The sequence below is a fragment of the Colossoma macropomum genome, unplaced genomic scaffold, assembly GCF_904425465.1.
Source record: "Colossoma macropomum unplaced genomic scaffold, Colossoma_macropomum, whole genome shotgun sequence".
Taxonomy (NCBI): domain Eukaryota; kingdom Metazoa; phylum Chordata; class Actinopteri; order Characiformes; family Serrasalmidae; genus Colossoma; species Colossoma macropomum.
In genome coordinates, this window is record NW_023494805.1 from 24551579 (window position 1) to 24573905 (window position 22327).

Consider the following 22327-nt stretch of genomic DNA (forward strand, 5'->3'; position numbering starts at 1 on the left):
CCCCAAAATATGCTAGCCATGCTCACAGATCTGGTGGGGCTTCTGATCGGCGCAATTGTGTTTTTGCCCTATTGTCGGGAGTTCAATCCTAAGTGATGCCCAAGTCATCTGTAGCCAGGAGTCCAAGAGAGCATAACTGGCTTTGTTCTCTCTGGGAGAGAAGGATGGTTCTTCCTCTTCTCCATCACTCAGTGTGATGCTGGCCAACATGGCAGTTAGCGTTCTACTCCAAACACGTTAAGCTGTCCAGTAACGTTGAATTAGCAGCAGCTTGAAAACATGCAGAGAAAGCGCGTACTATATATGTCAGCTTGTTAGCATCCTGTGCAAGGTGCAACCCAAAATGCTGCAACGGAAAGTTAACCCTTTATGTATGATGCCCTTGTTCACTTCAAAGACAAGCTTTGGCATAACTATCAAACAGGGGTTAAATTAACCCAGTTAGTTATAGTAGCCTTAACTGATGATAAATAGTTGATAAATGCTAAATAAAAGCAACATGCCATTAGGCCAGCCACAGCTTCCACAGCTATTAATATAGGCTAATAAAACTGCAATTGCTGTTTCTTGATTATATTACGTATGAAAACGTCTAGTAAATGCTGGCGGCTGATACAGGTTGCAAAAACAATTAATTCTTAGATGCATTATCATTCTCTTTTGAAAGATTATGAAACAATTCATAAAACATCAGATTTTTTATATAGGCTCTGCACTTTGTACAGCCTGGTCTGCCCTACATAAGAACCTGGCTTTGTTTAACAACCACCTCAGATAACTGTTAACAGGCATTGATCAGAATAACACTTTTAAGAGTACAAGACTTTACTGAAGGATCGTCTGTAAAACTGTAAAAGACACAAAGTAAAGAATAGTACCCACAATATTTTTCATTTTTTTGGATTTTAGTTTAAACTTATTAGATAGTGAAATGGGACTGAGTGCTGAGTGTAGGCTACATCTAAATTCACCCAACACTGATTGTTGAAGCAGAATTTCACTGATTTTCCAACATTTCACTGACCTTTCAAAATCAATTGTGACAGTGTAAAATGTTATTCAGAGTGGTTTGATGCAAAACGGTGCACCATAGAGAAACTTACTGACTGTTTACATTGGTGATGATAGGAACCAGGGGTTGTGATGTATACAGCGCAAACATAGCTATTTTATTTAATATTTAAAACAAGTGAAATATACAGCAATGGAGTTCATCCTTTGCTCTTTGAGCTTACAGAGAATGAAGAAGCATGATTGAACTATCAGCATGAAGTGAAAACTGAACTAAGTAAAAGAAACAGAAGGAGAGAGAGACAAAAACAGAAAGGGAGGGGAGTGTGTAACTATAAAGTAAATAACACTACAAGTGATATTTGCAACTTTTACTGAAGCAAACGAACAAAAGCATTCATCAACCACAGAGCTGGTGTCACAAATTAACAGGTGCAGGGAAAGAGTGTGACAAAAGATCCCACTGATGGCATTTGGAAAGTGACATACCTGTCGCAATTAAAGGCAGGAACACAAACACACACATACGCACTGTTTTGAACAAAGTGAAACACACAGACTCTCATTTGTTGCACATATACACACTTGCACACACCACAGAAGGGACAGATGGTATTTACTATCAACAAACGCTTCATGTGGCTGTCTCTCTGTATCGCTCTGTGTTGTAGTTCAATCATCTGCTGGTATTTATTTCATCATCACCTCTTAGCTCCTATCTGTCTGCATCTCTCCCACCCAAAATGGCACCAAAAATCAATCCAAAACAAAACAATGGCTGCTTTCTTGACAGATTCTCAATTACTGTTGATTAGTGTAGCAGGCTGGGGATATATAACGTGTTAAACTGCAATATCCTACCAACAAAGACCAGGCATGAAAAGAAGCAGAAGGTCAGGTTATTGTTCTTTGTTATTTGCTCTGTGTACTGAGGATGAGCAAAGTATAGTGTGTTGTCTCATACTAGAAAGATGCAAAAAGAACAAAGACTATTTCCTAGTTGTCGGAAGAAAACCTTATATCTCCAAAATTACAACTTTACAGGAAAAGGAAAAAACCTACTTTACTTTTAAGGTCAGTCAATGGAACCAGACACATAAATAGAGGTCGGAAAATGGTCATATAAAAATGAATTACAACTGATTTTAGTTCATACACCCAAGAAAATGTTATAAATTGAGGTGAAAAAATTTAAATGAAATATGGTATGATATGGGTCCTTTAAATGATGCAAGTTAATTTAGAGAAAATACGCGGACTAGGATTAATAACTTCTATTCAAATCAATTTCTGCCAGGAACGGTGCATGATAAATAAAAGTTAACATGAACTTATAAAAGTGCACTTTTGCACATAAAGGAATGACCAGCCTTTTGGGGTTAGCCTTAGTCTAACATGGATGCTAGACCGATGAGGACTTCAATATTTTCCAAATTCTAGCAGTGTCTGATGGTCACGAGCACAAGTATACAGGATGCATGTACAAGACAAATGACTTGGGAAATTCGATGAAGCTTACTCTTATTCGAATTTCCCATTCCAAATTTAAGCAGCATTAGCTGAGCAGTGGTATTTTTTGCTACTGGGGTCCCCCTACAGTTGCGGAGCGTAATTCACTTTTCACTTGTCATAAATACAAATCATACTTTGAGCCCACCTCATTAACAGCTGTACACATGCATTTGTTGAAAAGCTGAAGGACACAGAACTGGCAAAGACAACTTCAGAAGTGAAAGAACCTTGTCGACTGAGAAGGTGGAGTAATTTTACATGATTTTAGACAAATATGATTAATCTTGACATCAGAGATGGACACTATCATTACAAAGGAATAACAGAAAATGAATGACAAGTTTTGAGTGTTTTTGAGTTTTAGTTTTGCAAAAATACTGCTTGCATTTTTAACCCACATAAGCCACAGTGTTTACTTAAGAGTTTAATTGTGGAAATGTGCATAATCGAATAAAAATGTTGTTCACAACATGATATAGGCTATACTGCATATATACATTGGACAATGTAATTTATTACAAGCTAGCTAAGAAAGATTAGCAAAGTTACAAACTTTCCAGGCTTATTTGGTGTGAGATTGACAAGGAATGACCAAAATGTCTGGCATGAGATGAATTTATTTCTTTGCATGCTAGCCTGAATTGGGACTGAGGTCAGATTTATTCTTGTCTGGACTCTCGCTTGGTCACTCTCGCTTTTCATCTTCCTTGCTTCTTTTGACAAAGTTCAGTCTCTTCACAGCCTCTGCCATGAAGTCCATGTGAAAATATCAAGCTATCTTCTCATAGCTAGCTAAAGACCTATGGCTGTAGGTTTTTGAGAGGGCATAAAGTATTATTCAGTTCTCACAAGAGGTCTCATGCCTGCTCCTCATGGCAATGGTCATTCTCCCTACTATAAGTCTGTGTACGATCAAAATTTTTTTTTGATTTTGAAACTGTTATTTTAATGTAAATCTGTTACAAAATGTTGCTTTAAATAGTGCAGTAGTTACATTCAGGGTGCCTGTACAGGTCCCACAAAGCTGATGAATAAGTAGCCAAATTCAGCCTTGTAGAAATTAAGACATGAAATAACATTTTTGCCATTCTGATAAATTATATGTCCCAAGTGGTACAACCACGCAAGAGGTGACCCAATCAACGAGAAAATGCAAGTTTGATCCCTCACAATGGTACAACCATCTGTGGCCAGGAGTCCAAGAGGGCATAATTAGCCGCCTTCTTTCTGTTTGTGTAAGATGGCCCTCTTTCTCCCCATCACTAGTCGGCGTAACAGTACCGACAATTACTCAGAGGAAGTACATGCTAGTCATCACTCTCGCAGAGTCAGCACGTGTGAGGTGGCTATGACCAAATTAGAGAGTGAAAAAAAAGGTAAAATTCCAGAAAAAGTACGGCATTTTTACATGTTTTGCTGGTGGACTGTGTCTGTTCAAATTTATCCAAGAAAAAAATTAATAATACATGCTGTATGTATATAAATAAAGTCAAGTATAGTGATCATATTTTCTACCATATTGACAAGCCATATTTTGAGAGAGAATATTGCATAACACATTCCTGAAACCATACTATGTAAAGGGACATGACCAGCACCTTCCATTAAGAAGGTGAAAAACTGTACACTGTACCAAAAACATAACTTCACTTACATTATAGAGTTATCCTTGCAGTATATTTGTGTTGTGAGATCAGCTAAAGCAGAAGCTTTTCAAAGCTTCCCTAAAAACGCCATGATGACTGTTAACAGACTTAAACCACTGACTGTGACGAAAATGCTAAATGTTTATTCGCCTGTGACTACAAACAGAGGAGAGGAAGGGGCATATGAGCGCTTAGCCATTCAAGCATGTGCTTAAAATGCATTCGATTCAATATTTATACAGACAGAGCTCACTGAGACCTTCTGTTGCTGAAGGATGAATCACATGGAGCATGACATCAACATGAGTGAATTGGACTTCATTCAGAAAATGTCCATGCTCAAAAGCACAAAGCTACTAACGGCAGCAGTCAATGAAAACATGTCTTGCTTTTGTGTTGCCCTTTTGACTTCTGACAGTGTGTGTGTGTGTGTGTGTGTGTGTGTGTGTGTGTGTGTGTGTGTGTGTGCGCACATTTGTGTGGAAGCTCTGCACCCACACATGTGCATACTTGAACAAAGCTACATGATTTATAAAGGGGCAGATGTGGCTGTTTTCACTTTTCCCCAAATGAGCAATGGAGTAGCACACAAGAGGCATGCGGGTTCAGAGCAAGCTCACTGCAAAGCACTGATGGAACATACAAGTCATTAAACAGCCATTAATTAGAAATACTGTAGATGACTGAGCCAAGTATGAGAAGTAGTATTCATTTACAGTGCCTTGCAAAAGTATTCAATCCCCCCAGCAAGCTAACATTTTCTACATTTGAAATAAAACACATTTTCCCAATCAAGATTTTTATTGTATGCTCTATCACTACTTTTTCAAAGCCAAAATAAGTTGTCTGTCTTCAGATATTTTAATGAATATCAAAAATTGAAATATGTTGGGTGCATAAGTATTCAAACCCTGGTGCTCTGAAAGCTTCAAGTTTATATAGAGGAGAATCCCTAACAAGCACCCAGTTAAAAGTCTAGGGTGCATTTCTATAACTGACCTCAACAAGACATGCAGAACATCTCAGCAATTGTACAGCTTTAAAAGTAAAGGTGCAAAAAGGGTTATCTGGAATAATACTGTAAAAGAACCACTTTTGGTTCTTAAAGATGTAAAGGGGGTTGTTAGTGTTACTGTCTTTGAGACTGACATATGTAAACGGGTTCTGTTCTGATTGAGGCACAATACAAGACAGCCATTCAAAAAGTAGGCCGGGCTGAAACATTCCTCATATCTTCAAAGTGAATGGGCGGGGCTAAACTGCTGTAGGCTGAATAGGTGGACACATGTAAATATTTAGTCTTTTGTGACATCACAAAAACAGTGAATTCAAAATGGGCTTTGCAGCTTAGTTTTCATATACTGACTGTAACCCTGCATTCACATCAGCAACGACGTCTTGCCATTTGTTGCCAAAATCGCTGGTAGAGCCGATTTATGAGGAGCCTGGCCACTTCCTATTTCCCCTGCTACATTAAAAAAATGACTCCAAAATGCCAGAGGGTGCCCACGAGCGATTTCTCAGTGAATCGGGGTGAATGGCACTAAACGGCTAAAAAAAGTTAAAATGGTTTCTAATCACTTGCCCAGAAGTTTCCTTTAATTTAAGAAAGCAGAAGGATGCATTTCACTAAAAATCAAAGAAAACGTACCTGTCTCTTTCCTTGTTTCTACAGCAAACAGGTTTTGGGCATTGGCTGTTCATGCTCTCTGACGTCATGAACACACGAGGTGCTGTTTTAAACTCCTATAACTCAAGTTCAACAGCAGTGTTAAAATATTTTACGCTGTTCTGTATTCTGGACATTAATGTATTGTTTTACATTAAAAATGTTTAAGCATTTATAAACTATGATTTTGCTTAAATGCTCCACCTTAACCCATTCATTTTGGACTCACTCGGGAGCGCCCTCTAGCTTTTGAAAAACCCAGAAGACATTACAGAATGGTAATTCTCCTCTCTACAAGTTCTCTGGCTAAATCCACATCATTTTGCTGTTAATTCACATAAAATTAAACTTAGCTTAACTTTGTCATGTCGCCAGTGTACATGCAGCCTCCTGTCACTGGAAATCGCTGACTGAAAATGAATGAATGAATTCCGGCTGCTTTGTAGCATTGTGTCACTGCTGGTGTGAACGCACGGTAAAGACTGAGAAATGGACGATACGTTTTGAAACTTTAACAATGTTTACACACTATATAAAACTGTTATTTAAAAAAATGAGGTACATTTGGTCTCCACATCCTTCTCTCACACAGTGGCAAAAGAATAGGCCTTATATCTGTGCATTAGGCTAACAATTAAATTTTGCTTAGTCTACTGCACACTGTGCATCGCTGCATATAAAATATCAACAGCATGGGTTAGGCTAAGGCAAGCTTGTTTAATAGCAAAAGAGATGTGGAACCTTTTTGCTTATGTTTTTACACCAGCAATTCCTGAGTGATGAAAAGTTTGCATACATGAATGAGAGAAGCATTTTATACATGCTTCTAAGTGAGATGTAGCTCTTGGTTAGCAGCATTTTTTTTTTCTGGATCACAGTACACATGCCTTCCGTTACTGTTCACATAACACGAAGTGAAAAGCAGAAACCAGGCATTAAAATGCACACAACTGGTACAAAAGGCCACAAAGCCTTTGCTCTAAAATGTGCTTCATTTAGCTGTGTTCTCGAGGACAAAAAAAAACAAAAAAAAAACAAAAAAAACAAAACTGAAATATGCATGGTCATGGTGGCAATGTGTTCATGGTCGTTGTGGCGTTGGGGTCATCATAACAGCCCTAGAAACCACTCAACTGAAAGGTTCTTTTAGGAGCCAAAAGTGGTTGTTTTATAGCATTGCTCCAAAGAAACCGTTTGACAGTTTTAAGAATGTATCTGGACATAAAGACCCATGGATAAAAGAATACTCCAGTGTTTTTCAACATAATCTCTGTTTACCACATTCACAAGATACACAGGGCTGGGAGGACTTCTTTAAAATGTATTTTGGAACAGATTACAGTATACAGTAAATACAGTAAATACAGAACATAGTAATGTCGCATTTGTGCAAAAAAAAAAAAAATTCATTCTTTCATTTTATTTCATTTCCAAATTTCTCATAAATACCCTTCCTAATTGAATCGGCAAGCAGTTTATTATTGAATAGTTTATTTAGGTTGAGGAATCTTCCTGAATTGTATGCATGATGGTGCAATAGGCAACTGGTTCCACTAGATATGCCAACTGAAAAACAAAATGTGTAGCTAAAAATAGTGTTTGGGACCACTTTTTAAAAGGGCCAACAGCACTCCATAGACGTTCCATATGAGAAGCAAACATCCGCAAGCTATAAGACAGATGGTTGTTTCATCCATATTCTCAAAGAGAGACGATGTGAGGAAATGGATGTGCAAAACTACATAAATAAAATAAAGAAAGACGTGATTAATAGCAACAGCTTTTAAAATCTGCTGTGCTATATTATGCCAAAGCTGTCCCTGTCATGGCCTTTATTGTTTGTTTGAACATTCAGCAGCCCATCATTGTGTATTCCAGTCATTTCATTAACTATGTATTTTTTGGTCATAAAGTCAAGAACCTGTAGTAAACATGTAGTAAACAAAACTGGGTTCTTGAGTAGAGCATGTTTAATATAGTTTCAGGCCAATTACTTCAAATACATGCTTATGCCTGACTCCATATATGGGTACTACATTTCACAGTCCATACAAAGAACACTTAATATTTCAGGGCACTGATACAGAATTCAGTTGATGTGTGCGCTCATACATGTCCATATATCAAGTATTTTACAACAACTTTGAACATGTCACGGCTAATCAGATTTCAAAACCAGAACTATTCGTTTTATAACTGATATTTTGATGGAACACGTCTTTGATTTCAGGCTCGCGATTATTGGCTGACTAATGATGGCCGGTTAGAGGCCAAAAGAAGTCTGTGGTGGTGTTCTACAGATGCAGCAGATAGTATTCCTTCAATTAATTTAAAGTATATTTAAATTTAAGCAACCGTCACTGGCCCTACTGCTTATCTACAAGGCTGTGAAATGGCTGTTGAGGAAAATCTTGGTGGAATGTTAACAGGCAGCAGCGGTAGCTCCACCTCAGTGAGCTCCAAAACATCAGACGAACCAATGAACCTAAAAGAGAAATTCAAGTGTAAGTAAAGAGTGAAGAGGAGCAGGAGGCATGATTGGATGAGAGAAGGACAGAGAGAGAGAAGAAAAAAAAAAAAATCACAGGCAATAGAGCTGCTAGAACTTTGACCTTGTAAAGTACCACAGAACAGAACACATCTACTGGGAACAAAGGCGGAGAGAGAGAGGCACTCAGCAGGAAAAGATAAACTAATCAGAAATTAGAGGTTTCAGTTCCACACCTGTCACTCAACTCAGACAGTGTGTGTCAACGTGTCTGCGCACCTCCCACAGAGTGTGCGTGTGTGTTCTCCTCTCCTTGAAAGTGAGATAAAGGAGACAAGCTTATTCCTACACGAAACCCAAATGCTAAAATCAAATGCTCAGTCTGCTAAAAGAAGCTGACAGAAGATAACAGTCCACCTGCCTTTTCACTCAAGGTTAGGCACCGAACTGGGAGGATGTGAAAAAAATTTAACTAGTGAGAAACCACACACCTCTTTTTGTTTTTTTCCCTCCTAGATGCGAATGGGACGAATATTCTAGGCCGCATCCTAAACTTGTTCTCAAATTTCATTCTTTTTATTCCTTTCAAAACAAACTCCGCAACACATTTGGCCACAAACAAAATAATAAAACTAAATAGATGAGTTCAGGGAAGCAACTGGAAGCCTCTATGCACAAACCAGCCAAACATTCTTTTATTAAAATCCTCAGGAACTGCTTATGAATTATTAAGAACAGGTTTTATCCATAGAGCTTCAAACCATTAGCGAAAAAGGCTTTGAGGCAACTTGGGTGCACGGGCTTGAAAGCAGGAATAAATAAATAAATAAATAAAAATCCACCTTCCACTCTCCTTCTGTAACACCGAGGCACAGCGTTTCTCCTTGGTTGAAGAAGTCGGAGTGCGAAATGCATTGTTTAAGTAGCACTGCTGAAATTTTCAGCGGAAGCACTACACTTAAGCTGCCATTACCAGTGCCAAACCCTCGCGTGCTTTTTTTATAATAGATGAAATAACATGCTATTTACTGGCCATAGCTTTTACAAAGCCACCATGGAGGTTTTAATCTCGCCCACTTAAAGAGGCCAAAATGAATTAGGGGAGGATAAATAATAAGGGAGAGAGGTGCAGAGAAAGAGTGCAGTGCTACACTCCATGACTCGCAGCCCTGTTTTTATGCACTGGCTTGTCAACGCCTCATTTACAGAATATTGTACATGACACTGCTCCGAGATGTATACAACACTTTCTCTGCAGCACATGATGCAAGTACTGGTTGAAAAGTCTCTTGTTCCAAAACAAAAGCTTTATGCGTTCATTCACACTGCTCCTTGACAACACTTACTGCTAACAATATAAGGCTTCAAAGTAACAGGACCCAAGTCCCTCTTTAATATTTTATGTGGAATATACATTCTTATTAAGAACTTTTCTCTTAGGACAAGGACTTTTCTTTTAGGACAAACTGAGGTCCAGCCTATTTTCCAACTTGCAGTGTAACTGTAATAATCATTTTAATTTACACACACACACACACACACACACACACACACACACACACACACACACACACACTCCTGGGCAAAATAAATAAATTAATAAATAAAAAAAAAATGGCCAAATTTTTTGCCAAAATGCCACAGTGGGTAGCGCTGTCACCTCACAGTAAAAAGGGCCTCGGCTTGATCCTCCAGTTGGGCGACCAGGGTCCTTTCTGTGTTGAGTTTGCATGTTCTTCCTGTGTCTGTGTGGGTTTCCTCTAGGTACTCCGGTTTCCTCCCACAGTCCAAAGACATGCAGTCAGGCCAGCTGGAGCTGCAAAATTGCCGCTAGGTGCGAGTGTGTGTTTGGGTGAGAATGTATATGTCTGTGTGTCTGCCCCGTGATGGACTGGCGACCTATCCAGGGTGTTTCCTGCCTGACTGCTGGGATAGGCTCCAGCACCTCCCATGACCCAGGAGGATAAGCGGCATAGATAATGTGTGTGTCTTAAGAACAAATCATTAAAAACACAGATAAAGTAACTTAATACAGGATAGCTTTTCCCTTTCTTTAAATGTTGGTTTTGTGTGTAATTTTGCAGACAATCTTTTACATAAAGAATAGTCAGTATTTTCCACTCAGCATTGATGGCTTCAAACAGCTGAAAAACACCTTCATATGTATTATATATGTGACTACCATATGTAAGTCTATACATATATATACACACACATACATATGTACAAAAAACTCAATATAATGAGCACAGTGGTTTTACATATGTCAATGTGTCCGTTTAACCATTACCACAGCTCTCCTCAAGAAGATCCAGTATTATCTGTTGTAGTTATCATCTAATACCTGGTCTGGCTAATCAGTGCTTCGTTACGTTAAATCAACTGTGCTGGAGATTTCTAATTTAATAAATTTGTGTGGTAGCTGGTGACTTCCAGGAGACATCTGGAACCAAACTTTGTTATTCAAACTCACAAGATATCAGTTATCTTATATGTTAAGTTGCACATATTCTAATGATATGTGCAGCGTTTACAAGCACAAACTTACTGCCTAGATAAATATTTTTAAACAATGTGCTTAGGGGCCTAAGACTTTTGCACAGTACTGTGACTACCTACATGTAATAGTATGTCTATATGTATTATATGTTACCTCCAACAAGTTAACTTTACAGGACAAGGAAAAATGTTTTTAACTTTTAATGGAAGTAAATGGATAAATAATTTTTCCAAATAAGTGGACCATTTCTGTCGGCCTGTTCATCATAAAATTTTGACATCATATTGGGTAACTGGCCTTTTCAAATTATATTAAAAAATGAAAAACGGTAAAAATGGAGATACAATGTTTTGTCCCAATAGCACCGATACATACACTAACTATATGTAACATGTCCATATGTATATGTAACTACTATACGTACCACTATACATACTATACATATGTGTGTATATATATGTGTGTGTGTGTGTGTGTGTGTGTGTGTGTATGTATGTATGTAATGTGTGTGTATATACACACACACACACACACATTACATACATATATACACATATATACATACACACACACACACACACACACACACACACACACATTACATGTAAGAATTAATGGTGTTAATGTGTTAAAAGGTTAACACGATAAATGATCAACAACATTAATTCTTTTGACACTGTTAATTCATCTTCCTGGTTTCCACCATCTGTAAAAGTGCAGGCTGAAGCCCAACTGCTAGGCACTGTATGTTGCTATGCCTCCATGACTGTAGGCCTCTCATTCAAATGCAGCTTTTAAATGGAAAGTTATTTCCAGTTACTAGAACATGCAGCCAATATTCCTCTCTCTGATGTAAATTTCACTGTGTTCATCATATTCTCTTTTGTTCACCCTGCATTTACATGAATTCCCGTTTTTTAATATACACTGCTTTTTAAATGAAAAATAAACAACTTTCTTTAGGATCAGATGTGAGTAAATAAGACAAATATTTATTTTTATCGTCTGACAGTCCTAGTTTTGATATGTATTATATATTGCTGCTGTTATATCAAAAACATGTATCTCCATTTTTTTGGACATCATTTGAGCACAGCAGCTGTCCTTTACATTGTGTGAGCAATTCATGATGACTGAACCAATGGAAACACTTCAAAATAGCTTAGAATAAAATATTGTTGCATTTACATATTACTTTATCATACACATGCACATTATACACATATGTAACTATTTATATGTATTCAGAATTTTCTAAGCCTAATCCTAAACCTAACCTCTCCTCCAGTAATAGAAAAGAAATGCTTTTGCCCTTTTAGTTTTAAACAATGAAACATGCTGCTCTTTATAAAACACTCTACAAAGTCAGGGCCATTTTGTATCTGTATATTTTTCTGTGGCTTTCCTACAAAGGGAGGACATCTCTGTCCTGAAAAAGTTTGAAACACACACGACCAAGGAAGAGCAGGCAGGATGCTGTAGCAATAAAGATTCCTCTGGGGAAGTGAAAAAGAAGAATGCAGAGGAAGAGACCCCCTCCTGAGGACTGGGAGGACTCCAGCTGCTCCTGCTAGCCCATCATGAGTGCAGGTAGCTAGGTATGGGGTCCTTCCTTCGCCCTCCTCCCTGGGGAGAGCTTCCCCCATCTCTAATTACCAGCAGGCCCAGATGCCCACTCCAGATGTTGGAGAGGAGCACAGTAGGTGCAACAGAGAGAATGAGGAGAAGAAAGTACAGATTAAAAGTTTTAAAAGCTCTCTGAAGAGTAAAACCTTTATGGGGATATTGTGGGAGGGAGGGTGTTTGTGTACAGGTGCACATTGTACATTGTTCACCAGATGCCAATGCTACCAAAGCATTCTTACAGGTTATTTCCAACCAGAGAAATGAAAGAGTAAACAGAGCAGATGATTAGTGACCAGATAATGCATACCTGTCTAGATAAACAGAGAAAAAAAAAAGTGCTTTAAGATGAAAGTGGAAAGGTTATATATTATATGAATGGGTGCACAATGCATAATATAAATCACAATATTCCATTTTTTGAAGATTTTTTGAAAAAGACTAAATTTTATATAAAAAATAAATAAAAGTAGGCTATTTAAGGAGGAGCAGGAGGGAAGATCAAACAACTGGTACAAAATAAACTAATAAAATAAGAAAAACGCATTCCAATAGCTACCTACTACTATGCAGTTAATGAAATAACACAACACTGATTATGGTTTACAGTCTCTCTATCTTACTGTTATACAAGCAGCTGTTCAGTGTTCCAGAGCTACTGACATTACCCTAATATACTAATGAAGTCATATGAAGTGTATGTCATGTATGTATATGACTTGTAAACCAACTACTTGGTACATTCTTAAAAAGAAAGAACACACTAGTGAGTTCAGAAAAACATCCAGAAGACCACTGAAAACAACTGTGGTGGATGACAGAAGAATTCTTTCTCTGGTGAAGAAAAATCCCTAAACAACAGTTGGCAAGATCAAGAACACCCTCCAGGAGGTACGTGTATCTGTGTCAATGTCAACAATCAAGAGAAGACTTCACCAGAGCAAATACAGAGGGTTTACCATAAAATACCTAAATTACCAAAATATAAACCATAGGTAAGCCTCAAAAACAGGAAGATCAGATTAGAAATGGCCAAAACCAGTTCCAGAATTGATGAAACAAAGATCAACTTCTACCAGAATGATGGAAAGGGAAGAGAATAGAGAAGAGAAGGAAATGCTCATATTCCAATGTATACCACCTCATCTGTCGAGCTTGTTGGAGATGGTGTTATGACATGGGCAGGTGTGGCTGCCAATGGAACTGGTTCCCTTGTATTTATTGATGATGTGACAACAGACAAAAGCAACAAGATGTACTGTACAGGGCCATATTACCAGTTCAGACTCACATCATTTGGACATCATTTGAGCACAGCAGCTGTCCTTTACATTGTGTGAGCAATTCATGATGACTGAACCAATGGAAACACTTCAAAATAGCTTAGAATAAAATATTGTTGCATTTACGTATTACTTTTATCATACACATGCACATTATACACATATGTAACTATTTATATGTATTCAGAATTTTCTAAGCCTAATCCTAAACCTAACCAAGGGAACTGGTTCCCTTGTATTTATTGATGATGTGACAACAGACAAAAGCAACAAGATGTACTGTACAGGGCCATATTACCAGTTCAGACTCACCCAAACGCTTCAAAACTCATTGGTCAGCCACGGTAGATTGACAATGACCCAAAGCATATCCAAGCAACCCAAGACTTAAAGACAAAGAAGTGGGATTTTCTGCAATGACCAAGTCAGTCACCTGACCTCAATCTAATCAAGCATAAATATGGGAGGCTATATATGAAAATGGATGTAATTTCTACACTGTTCATCCAATTTGGATGTAAAGTCTGCACTTTGAACTCATACTCAGTATTTAGTTTCACCAATACCAATATGCAGCGGTAGACCACTAATATAATAATAACTTTGTCAATGTCTAAATATTCATGGGCCTGACTGTATTTACAACACATCACCATATTACCCGCATCTAGTACAAGCCTATGATGGATAGCACAGATGGATAGACTCATGGACTCTCTTTTTTTTGTGCTCAATGTAAATGCCCAATAGATGAGTATACTTAACAGCATCAATGCATGCCCAACAGCTTGAATATGATTTAGATGTCTGAATGGATAGACTCACAAACTCACCATCTCTTCCTTTTCTGTCCAAGGTGCTCTTGAGCATGTTGACTGAACAGTACAGAAACCCATCCATGAAAGAGGAAGCATCTACTGGAAAACTACTGTCACCCACCATCTCCAGCTTTGCAAATTCTGACAGGGAGAAAGAGAGAGGGAGATAGAGAATAAGAAAGCACTGATTAGGAATAATCCAATAAAGTGTTGGGAGCTGTATCTCTGTTTGTGCAGTATACAGCACAATCCCATTATCAACGAGCCGTTTCCAAGCCAGTTCATTATTCTCCCCTGTCCCTGTTTAGAGCACACAGACCAAAAAAACTACAAAGTCAACCTGAGGAAGACAGGATTGGCCCAGAAGTTTCCAGATAACCAGCAAACGTCCTCCAGGTGCTTGGATTCCTTTTCCTTCTTTTCATTTACACATTCCTAATGCACATATTTATTCTTCCTCTCGCAAGGTTACTCAGCAAGGACACCTGCAAAACTTTTCAACGCACAGAAAACTTAAAGGGTGAAAATTGGAAACCTCCCCGTTTCTCTCTTCCTCCTCCTTTACCCCTTCCTCTCCACCCTCCTCTCACATCCTTCGCTTTTAACATCTTTTCAGTGTTCAACCTTATCGGTTTCGGATTCAATTAGCTGCTATGCACAGGTTCAATTTTCTTCGGGAGGGCCGGCAATACCTGCGAGATTTTATCAAGCACCTCCAGCCCCCTTTCATGGCGCAAGTTCAAATAACTTTAATTGAAAAACCTTTTTAATTGAAGGATCTCTCCATCCTCTCCCCTCCAGCCTCCAACCTCTCTCTCTTCGTTAAAAAGAGGGGGATTAGAAACCATAATGAGGTAGAATGACTAGAACTCTAACTTGGAGGTCTCACTACTCAGCCTTGCATGCATATTTAGCATTTAAATAAGCATATTCAAATGTACTCAATCATTTTTTTAGCTGGAAATAAATATAGGAAGACAATACTGAGGTGAAATTATGACAGACAGGTATGTAGGAGTCATGTAGCCTTATGAGCACTGATAACACCTAAAGTGTTATCATATACAGGCTGACAATTAGTGAAACAGTGTTACGTTATAACAGTGATGTAAAGGGCAAAGTATAATACAATATATCTTTGTATATCCACTAGTCTTAACATGAGCGTTGCCAAGCATGCCTTGTTAAGGATATGATTGGGAAGGCAGAGCTAGGGCAGCTGTTGTGTTAGTCTAAGATGCTCCACCTACATGTACTTGTATCTTTAGCACATTAAGCTGGCCTCAACTATCGGGATTTTATCAGCTGAACTCCATTTACACCTGATCACTTCATGTGACTAGTATCTGGCCTGGATACACTTGGTAGTTAAATGCGTCTCAGTCAGACTGAAAGTCGATTGCTCTGTGGGACGGAATATGCAAATTTGCTCGTTACGCGGCAACCAATTACCAATTGTTTATCCATTCAGCCTCTTCATTTGCAGCTTGTTTTGCACAGTAGTGTCTGTCCATATTACTGTTAAGCATTTCATTTAATTCGATGTGATGATCTTCCTTGCAGACGCAGATCATGTGCCCAATGATGTACTGTATGGGGAGGCGTTTCAGTGGTACTAGGAGGGGGTTTGTTGTCAAATGTGTCTTGGAGAAACGGATGTGTTTACATGGCTATAACATGGTTCAAATATGTCTCAGACCACCTCCTGAAGGGATTTGAACAATTGGATTTGTATCTGTTTAAAGTGGTTGGTTTGGTCAGTCAAACTGCCAGTGGTTCTTCCTCACATTAAGGGATGAAATGCACCAGATTCTCTAGCAACAGGCAGAAAATTGGCTAGCGAGAATAGTGTGGCTCCTACTAGGCTAATTAATCTAGCTAGAATTAAATAGAACCAAAATGATAAAGGATATTTCAATGTTCTCAATGTTACCTCAACAAACTAACATGTGACATTTTGATCTGTGTCATTGTTTAAATTAATACTCACAGTTTATTCTATTACTGTTAAGCTTTTGCACCTGTGGGTAAAGCACTTTGAACTGCCACCAGTATGAGAAGAGTTATAAATAAAATATGTTATTTATTTATATATGTTAATATATTATTTATGTGCTATGAGTAAATATGTTATTATTATAATTATTTACTGAAAAGAAAATTCCAAAAGAAGAAAACTATGTAAAGGATGTGTATTCACCATCTATTACTACACTGGCTCATTCCGGTATCAGTGCTAGCTCAATACCTCACTCAAGGTAGTCTCTGTTACTCGAGTGTAGTGACTGAAAGATTTTCATTTGGCTAATTTTGAATATAAGACATGCTTTAAATGCACACCTATGTAAGCTGCTAATTTCTCAATTTTTTAGCTAGCATCAGTGCATCAGTTTATCGTGTTTATCTTGAATATCTATTCATTAACGAATACTTGAACATCAAAATTCCACAGCAGGCACATCTCTAGTTTCTACTAACAATTCAAAGCAAAATAAATGCATGTCTATGCATGGTCACATGAGTATGTGCCTAACCACCTGTTACAACACCACTCTGTTATGCAAGCAAGGTCCACACAAACATCTACATGATTCAGTTAATGAGGCCGCAGCTCCATATGGACACAAAGGTGGTCCCTGTGTCGCCCCAGTGCTGTTCCACTGTTAGGGAGGTTATCACAATGTTGACAGAGCAGTGGAAAACATTTGGGGCTGTGTTTGGTGAGGGTGGACTAATTGGGCTAGCTGGCACACTTCCTGAAGAGGCCTCAAATGAGCAGTGTAGGAACAGCTCAATCCAATCAAGTTCACGCGCGCGCACACACACTAATTAGAGATACTTTTGGAGGAAATGATCTCTCAAGTAGAGGGTGTGTGGGTGGAGGGTGCGGGGCAGGGGGTGTTGCTGTCATCCTGTGACAAAAGCCTGTCTCTATGACAACCAGGTGACCCTGAACGCCAATTAGAACCATTAACGGTAACAGAACCAACCAATCAGGGCAGATGCTGTGAATAAATTAGCCCAATCAGGGTCCCAGAGAAACCTGGCCTTGTTCACAGACTCCTCAAGTTAGTGCTTAAGAACATAAATCACATTATGTCCAAGAAAACTAATTGTACATATGTAGGGCTGGAGTTTCAAGTCTCAAGTCAACATGGGAATAAGTAAAATGAGGCTTTACAGCAAAAATTGCTGACAGTGCCTGAGTGCATTACTGGACATACTGAGTACAGAGGATAAAGTTGGGCAATACAGCATTATAGAAAGAGGTCTCAGAAAAAGTCATCCAAACCCTTATTAGGTTTACACACCTTTCTCACCAGAGGCATTATGGCAGAGGGGTGCGCAAACAGAATTTTTGCTATTGCTATTTTTGCTATTGCTACTTTTGCTATGTTGATTTTGGGCAATCTGTGTTGCAATTTGTAATTTCGAAGTAAATAATGTGAGGCAGTTAAGTGCACTCTGTGCATTGTATTTGAATGCTGCTGTGACACCAAAATGTTGAAGCCTATGAATGCATGACTAGCCACTTGCCTCTTACTTTCAATACTAAACAGACAACTGATATTTCATTTAAGAATTTAAAACGCCAGCTGACCTGTTAAAAAGCCAATATTGTTCTTTATATTCATAATATATTTATATCAACTTTGGTTAGCAGAAAGTATTGGAAATGTGCTAATGTGTTTCGTGTGTTCATTTAGGCCACATAATGTGCGCTTCAGATTTAATTAAAAAAAAAAAATTCATGGCTGTAAAACAACTGGAATCAGTTATAAAAATTCATGACTGGTGTGTCCCAATGATAGTAATGGTAGGGATGGAGCAAATAAGGCCTTTAAGCAGTTCTGCATTCCAAATATCTCGGAAACTCCACATGATGTTCCACCCAAGTTCCAATCAGTAATCAGTCCACACACTGAACTCACCATTAATGCAACTTGTCATAAGACAATGATAATAAATGTGTTATCCTCACAGACACAGGTGTGTACTGATTTTGAAACATCAGCTTCTCAAGTTTAGCCTTTGTCTTTATTTACACATCATCTTGTGCTGTGGACACTGGGATGCTTAATGATCGAAAGTTGGAAATGTCAAGCCAGAACCTCCCACATTCGCCTTCGAAACACAGCATAAGTCAAAGGCCTGTGGCACACAACCCAAACCAATAACCTTCTGCACAAACACTGGATGCTATTACAATAGCAATCATTTGCTTTTTTATTTTTGCCTTTTCTAAGGGGGGAATATGCTACCAAAACATTACCAGAAGCACAATACATCCCCTCACAAACACACACCTGAGAGCTGGTTGTGATAGAGGAACTCCATCTGTAGCCTCTGTCCTGCTTTCTGAGCCAGTAGATATGGAGTGGAGTAATCAGGGTCGCCTGTAGCACACATCACATCTGCCCCGCTAAACACCAGGGCCATGGTCACCAACACATCGGACTGGAGGACCGCTGAGCAGAGAGCCTAAACACACACACATACACACACATACAAAACACACATACATGTAGACACACATACAGAAGTTTTGATACGAATACACAACTTAATACCAACATCATTAAGCAGTGAACAATAATTAAGAAACAGAACACAAGAGGGAGTGTGTTAAAGAAAAAAGTAAAAACAAAGAAGTCAAATGTCCTATCAAGTGTGCCTTTTTGTTGGCAATTCCATCCGCCAAAAAAGTAGTATCCATCTGTGGTACACGTAGAGCCATAAAACTGTTGCAATATCAGGTTCAGCTCAGCTTCAACAATAATTCAAATACTTGCCAGATTAACCTAAATGTAGTTTTGTTCCAGTTCGTCTGTAAAGCATTTTGCATCCCATCTTGTTTCTGGCTAATTCCAGCTTGTTTATTTGTCCCACCGTCACAGCTGCTGACTGGAAAACTTGCTTAAGGGCAACGATGGGTTCGGAATTTGATGTAGGCCTGCAGTCTCACTCTTCTTCAGAATCTGACCAAACAGGCTGCAGGTCAAATAGTATCTTGCAGAAATTATATATCAAATCTACGTTTTTTTGTGTGGTATGAAATGTAGTTACAGTGTATAAAATCATAGTAACCAATAGATGCAGAGTTAAATCAGTCATTACTTAGCAGCCGATGCTCAGCACAATGACAGTTAATGTGAAAACCCCTTCTCAACAAATCAGACTGTGTTGTAGAATGGATGATGAACAAACATGCAAAAATGTGTACACACGTATTTTAAATTTAAGAACGCCTTGCCTTCTTTTCGAATACTATAAACAATGAATGATCATCATAGTCAATGCAATTTCACTAAAAACTACAAGCAAAAGGTTTGATAACAACTATTCATTAATACTTTGGGTATATTTTGTAATGTTCAGCTTCATGTTAATCAAAGTGTATTCCTTAGTGTGGAGAACAGGTTTTTCCTAAACAATGATTTCTTTTCCTCCTGTTAACTCCTGTTAAAGCACATATGGAAAATCTTTTACCCCAAAGGTGGTTCAAACAGCTGAAAGAGTTTAGTGCTGATGAGTGCTGACATCACAGCAGGGCAATAACATTGCGTGGGGTATGACATTATTCCCAATATAGAACTGTGACTAATACGATCACAAATATTTACCTTAACATAAAGCCTGATATATGTTAAATTATTTAAAACTGACTATTAAAACATCCTTATCAAATATTCGGTTTGGTGACACCTAATTTTGGATGGGTACAAATATGTAAAATACCAAAACAAAAAACAAACAAACAAACAAAAAAACAACATGCCCACCAACAATTTCTGATAAAACCTTAAGTTTTGCAGTGCTACACCAAAAAAGCTAGCTGAGTAATCTCTTGGTAAAATGCTTTAGAGAGGTGTTCATATACCACCCTGTCTATGGCAACATTGTTGACTGCATTTGCATTGTTTCATTCTTTTTCTGTTCTTATTTTCATTTAAAATGATTTGATTTTATTGTGTAGCATTTTGGGCATTATTTAAATGTGCTTCATAAATAAAGATCACCTGATCTGACTTTACAAAAGTGCATCTGTTCTAGTGACGCTTGGTAGAGTGCTCAGGAATTCACTCGAAGCATTTAAAACTGTGTTGCCCACCTGAAAGAGACTGATTTTCCTGGCATAGATACTTAAAATAATAGTTTAGGATAGCGTTTGAAAGGAAATAGGGCATCCGCAGGAAGAATGCAGGCAGTCCAATTAAAATGTGATGGGAAAGGAGGCAGTCGATAAACAGAAGAGTGCAGATGGCTCCAGACGCAGACTGAGAGAGAGCTGCTGTAATGCTGCCTTTCATGTGAAAAGCTGCAGCTCGCGTACCCTATCGATCCACCTCAAACAGGCCTAATCCGGAGAAGAACAAGGACTTCCAGACAGACAGCCGCACGCACAAACACAGACAATGACACACACGCTTTTTATGCAACCTTACATAACTTAAGGGTTACCAGCCAGCCGATTCCTACAACGGCCTTCATATTTACTCTCACAATAACAATACATAAACACACGCTCACAGGAATGACCTACGATTTCATTTTCAGAGTTTTTCAACCACATACTCACAGTCTCATACCCAAAGGGTGGGCGATATACCAAAATATCATTTCACGATATTCAAAAACATTTTCATGCAGAGACATGAGAAGGTGTTTTAAGTCGCATATATGTGAGTGAACAATGACATCATGCAAAATGAACTGCCTTGTTTTCATCTGATTTATTTTGGCTTATTTACATCATAATGTCTCAGACAGCCCTATAACAAGGCAAGAGCCAACAATTTACACATATAAAGGACATTAAACCACTAATGCACATCAATCTGCTCTCTCGTTCTAGACAAACTTGCAAATGAGCTAAGTAGTGACCAATCAGATTATGTAGTGAGACACACTGTAATGCACACTGAGTGGGAGATATAATGGTTGATAAAGACTTTATTATAATGTTAGATTATTTTTTAAATAAAAATCCTATAACTCTTCATAGACTTTTTTCTTTTCACCTCAACCTGTGTGTTTCAGTGACATGCCCCCCCCCCCAAAAAAAACTGAGTACAATGACTTTTATTAAACGTTTGACATACAGCGCTGTACTAAATCCAATTTAACAGTACTAATTATGTTCTCTTTGAAATAAAATATGCAGTTTCCCAGTGTTCTTTAAATGCAGACAATATAAACAATATGCAGAGAAAAGCATACTGTTCATCATGATAACAAAATTTAGCATGATAATGATGACATAGTCATACTACCCACCTTTATTATACCCATTAGAGATGGTACAATGGCTATTTTTTTCTGATTCTGACACTGATATCAATCAATTCAAATACAATATTTCTTCTTTAAAAGCTACTAAGCTTAAAAAGGGAATGAATTGAAGCACTTCATTTATAAAAGGTGAAGTGTATAGATTTTGTAGGAAGCTAGAGAAAAACAGAGCTAACTTTTTTCTTGACTGTGCTTTTTACAGTGCTTTTTTACAGCTCGTTGTTTTTTTAATGAAAGGAGCAATTATATATTACAGCTGTTACAGCAAAAATAAGGAGTGCTTGAACATGTACCTTGTGTTCATATGTTAATTTTAATATGTTTGCAGGCATGCACGCTAGGGGCATAACGGTGCACATATTTTCAGGTTCAGTATGGTTGAATTGTGGGGTCAGGAGTCAGACCAATTTTATATATGCTGTATGATAAAAATGCTAAAAATTCTATGTATCTAATTCTGAGATACACTGATCGGTTTGGCGTA

The 22327-nt window shown here is 38.1% G+C and overlaps 1 protein-coding gene across 2 annotated transcripts in view; it reads right to left on the reverse strand.

Moving 5' to 3' along the window:
* The window catches only part of zmp:0000000660 (arf-GAP with Rho-GAP domain, ANK repeat and PH domain-containing protein 2), a 115714-nt gene that overhangs the window by 40644 nt on the left and 52743 nt on the right, over positions 1-22327 (reverse strand). For both annotated transcript variants that reach the window (XM_036596401.1, XM_036596400.1), the window contains exons 14-15: positions 18858-19032; positions 14566-14691 (exon numbers count right to left, since the gene is read on the reverse strand). In XM_036596401.1, the coding sequence (XP_036452294.1) occupies positions 14566-14691; positions 18858-19032 (301 nt within the window). The remainder of the gene's footprint in view (positions 1-14565; positions 14692-18857; positions 19033-22327) is intronic.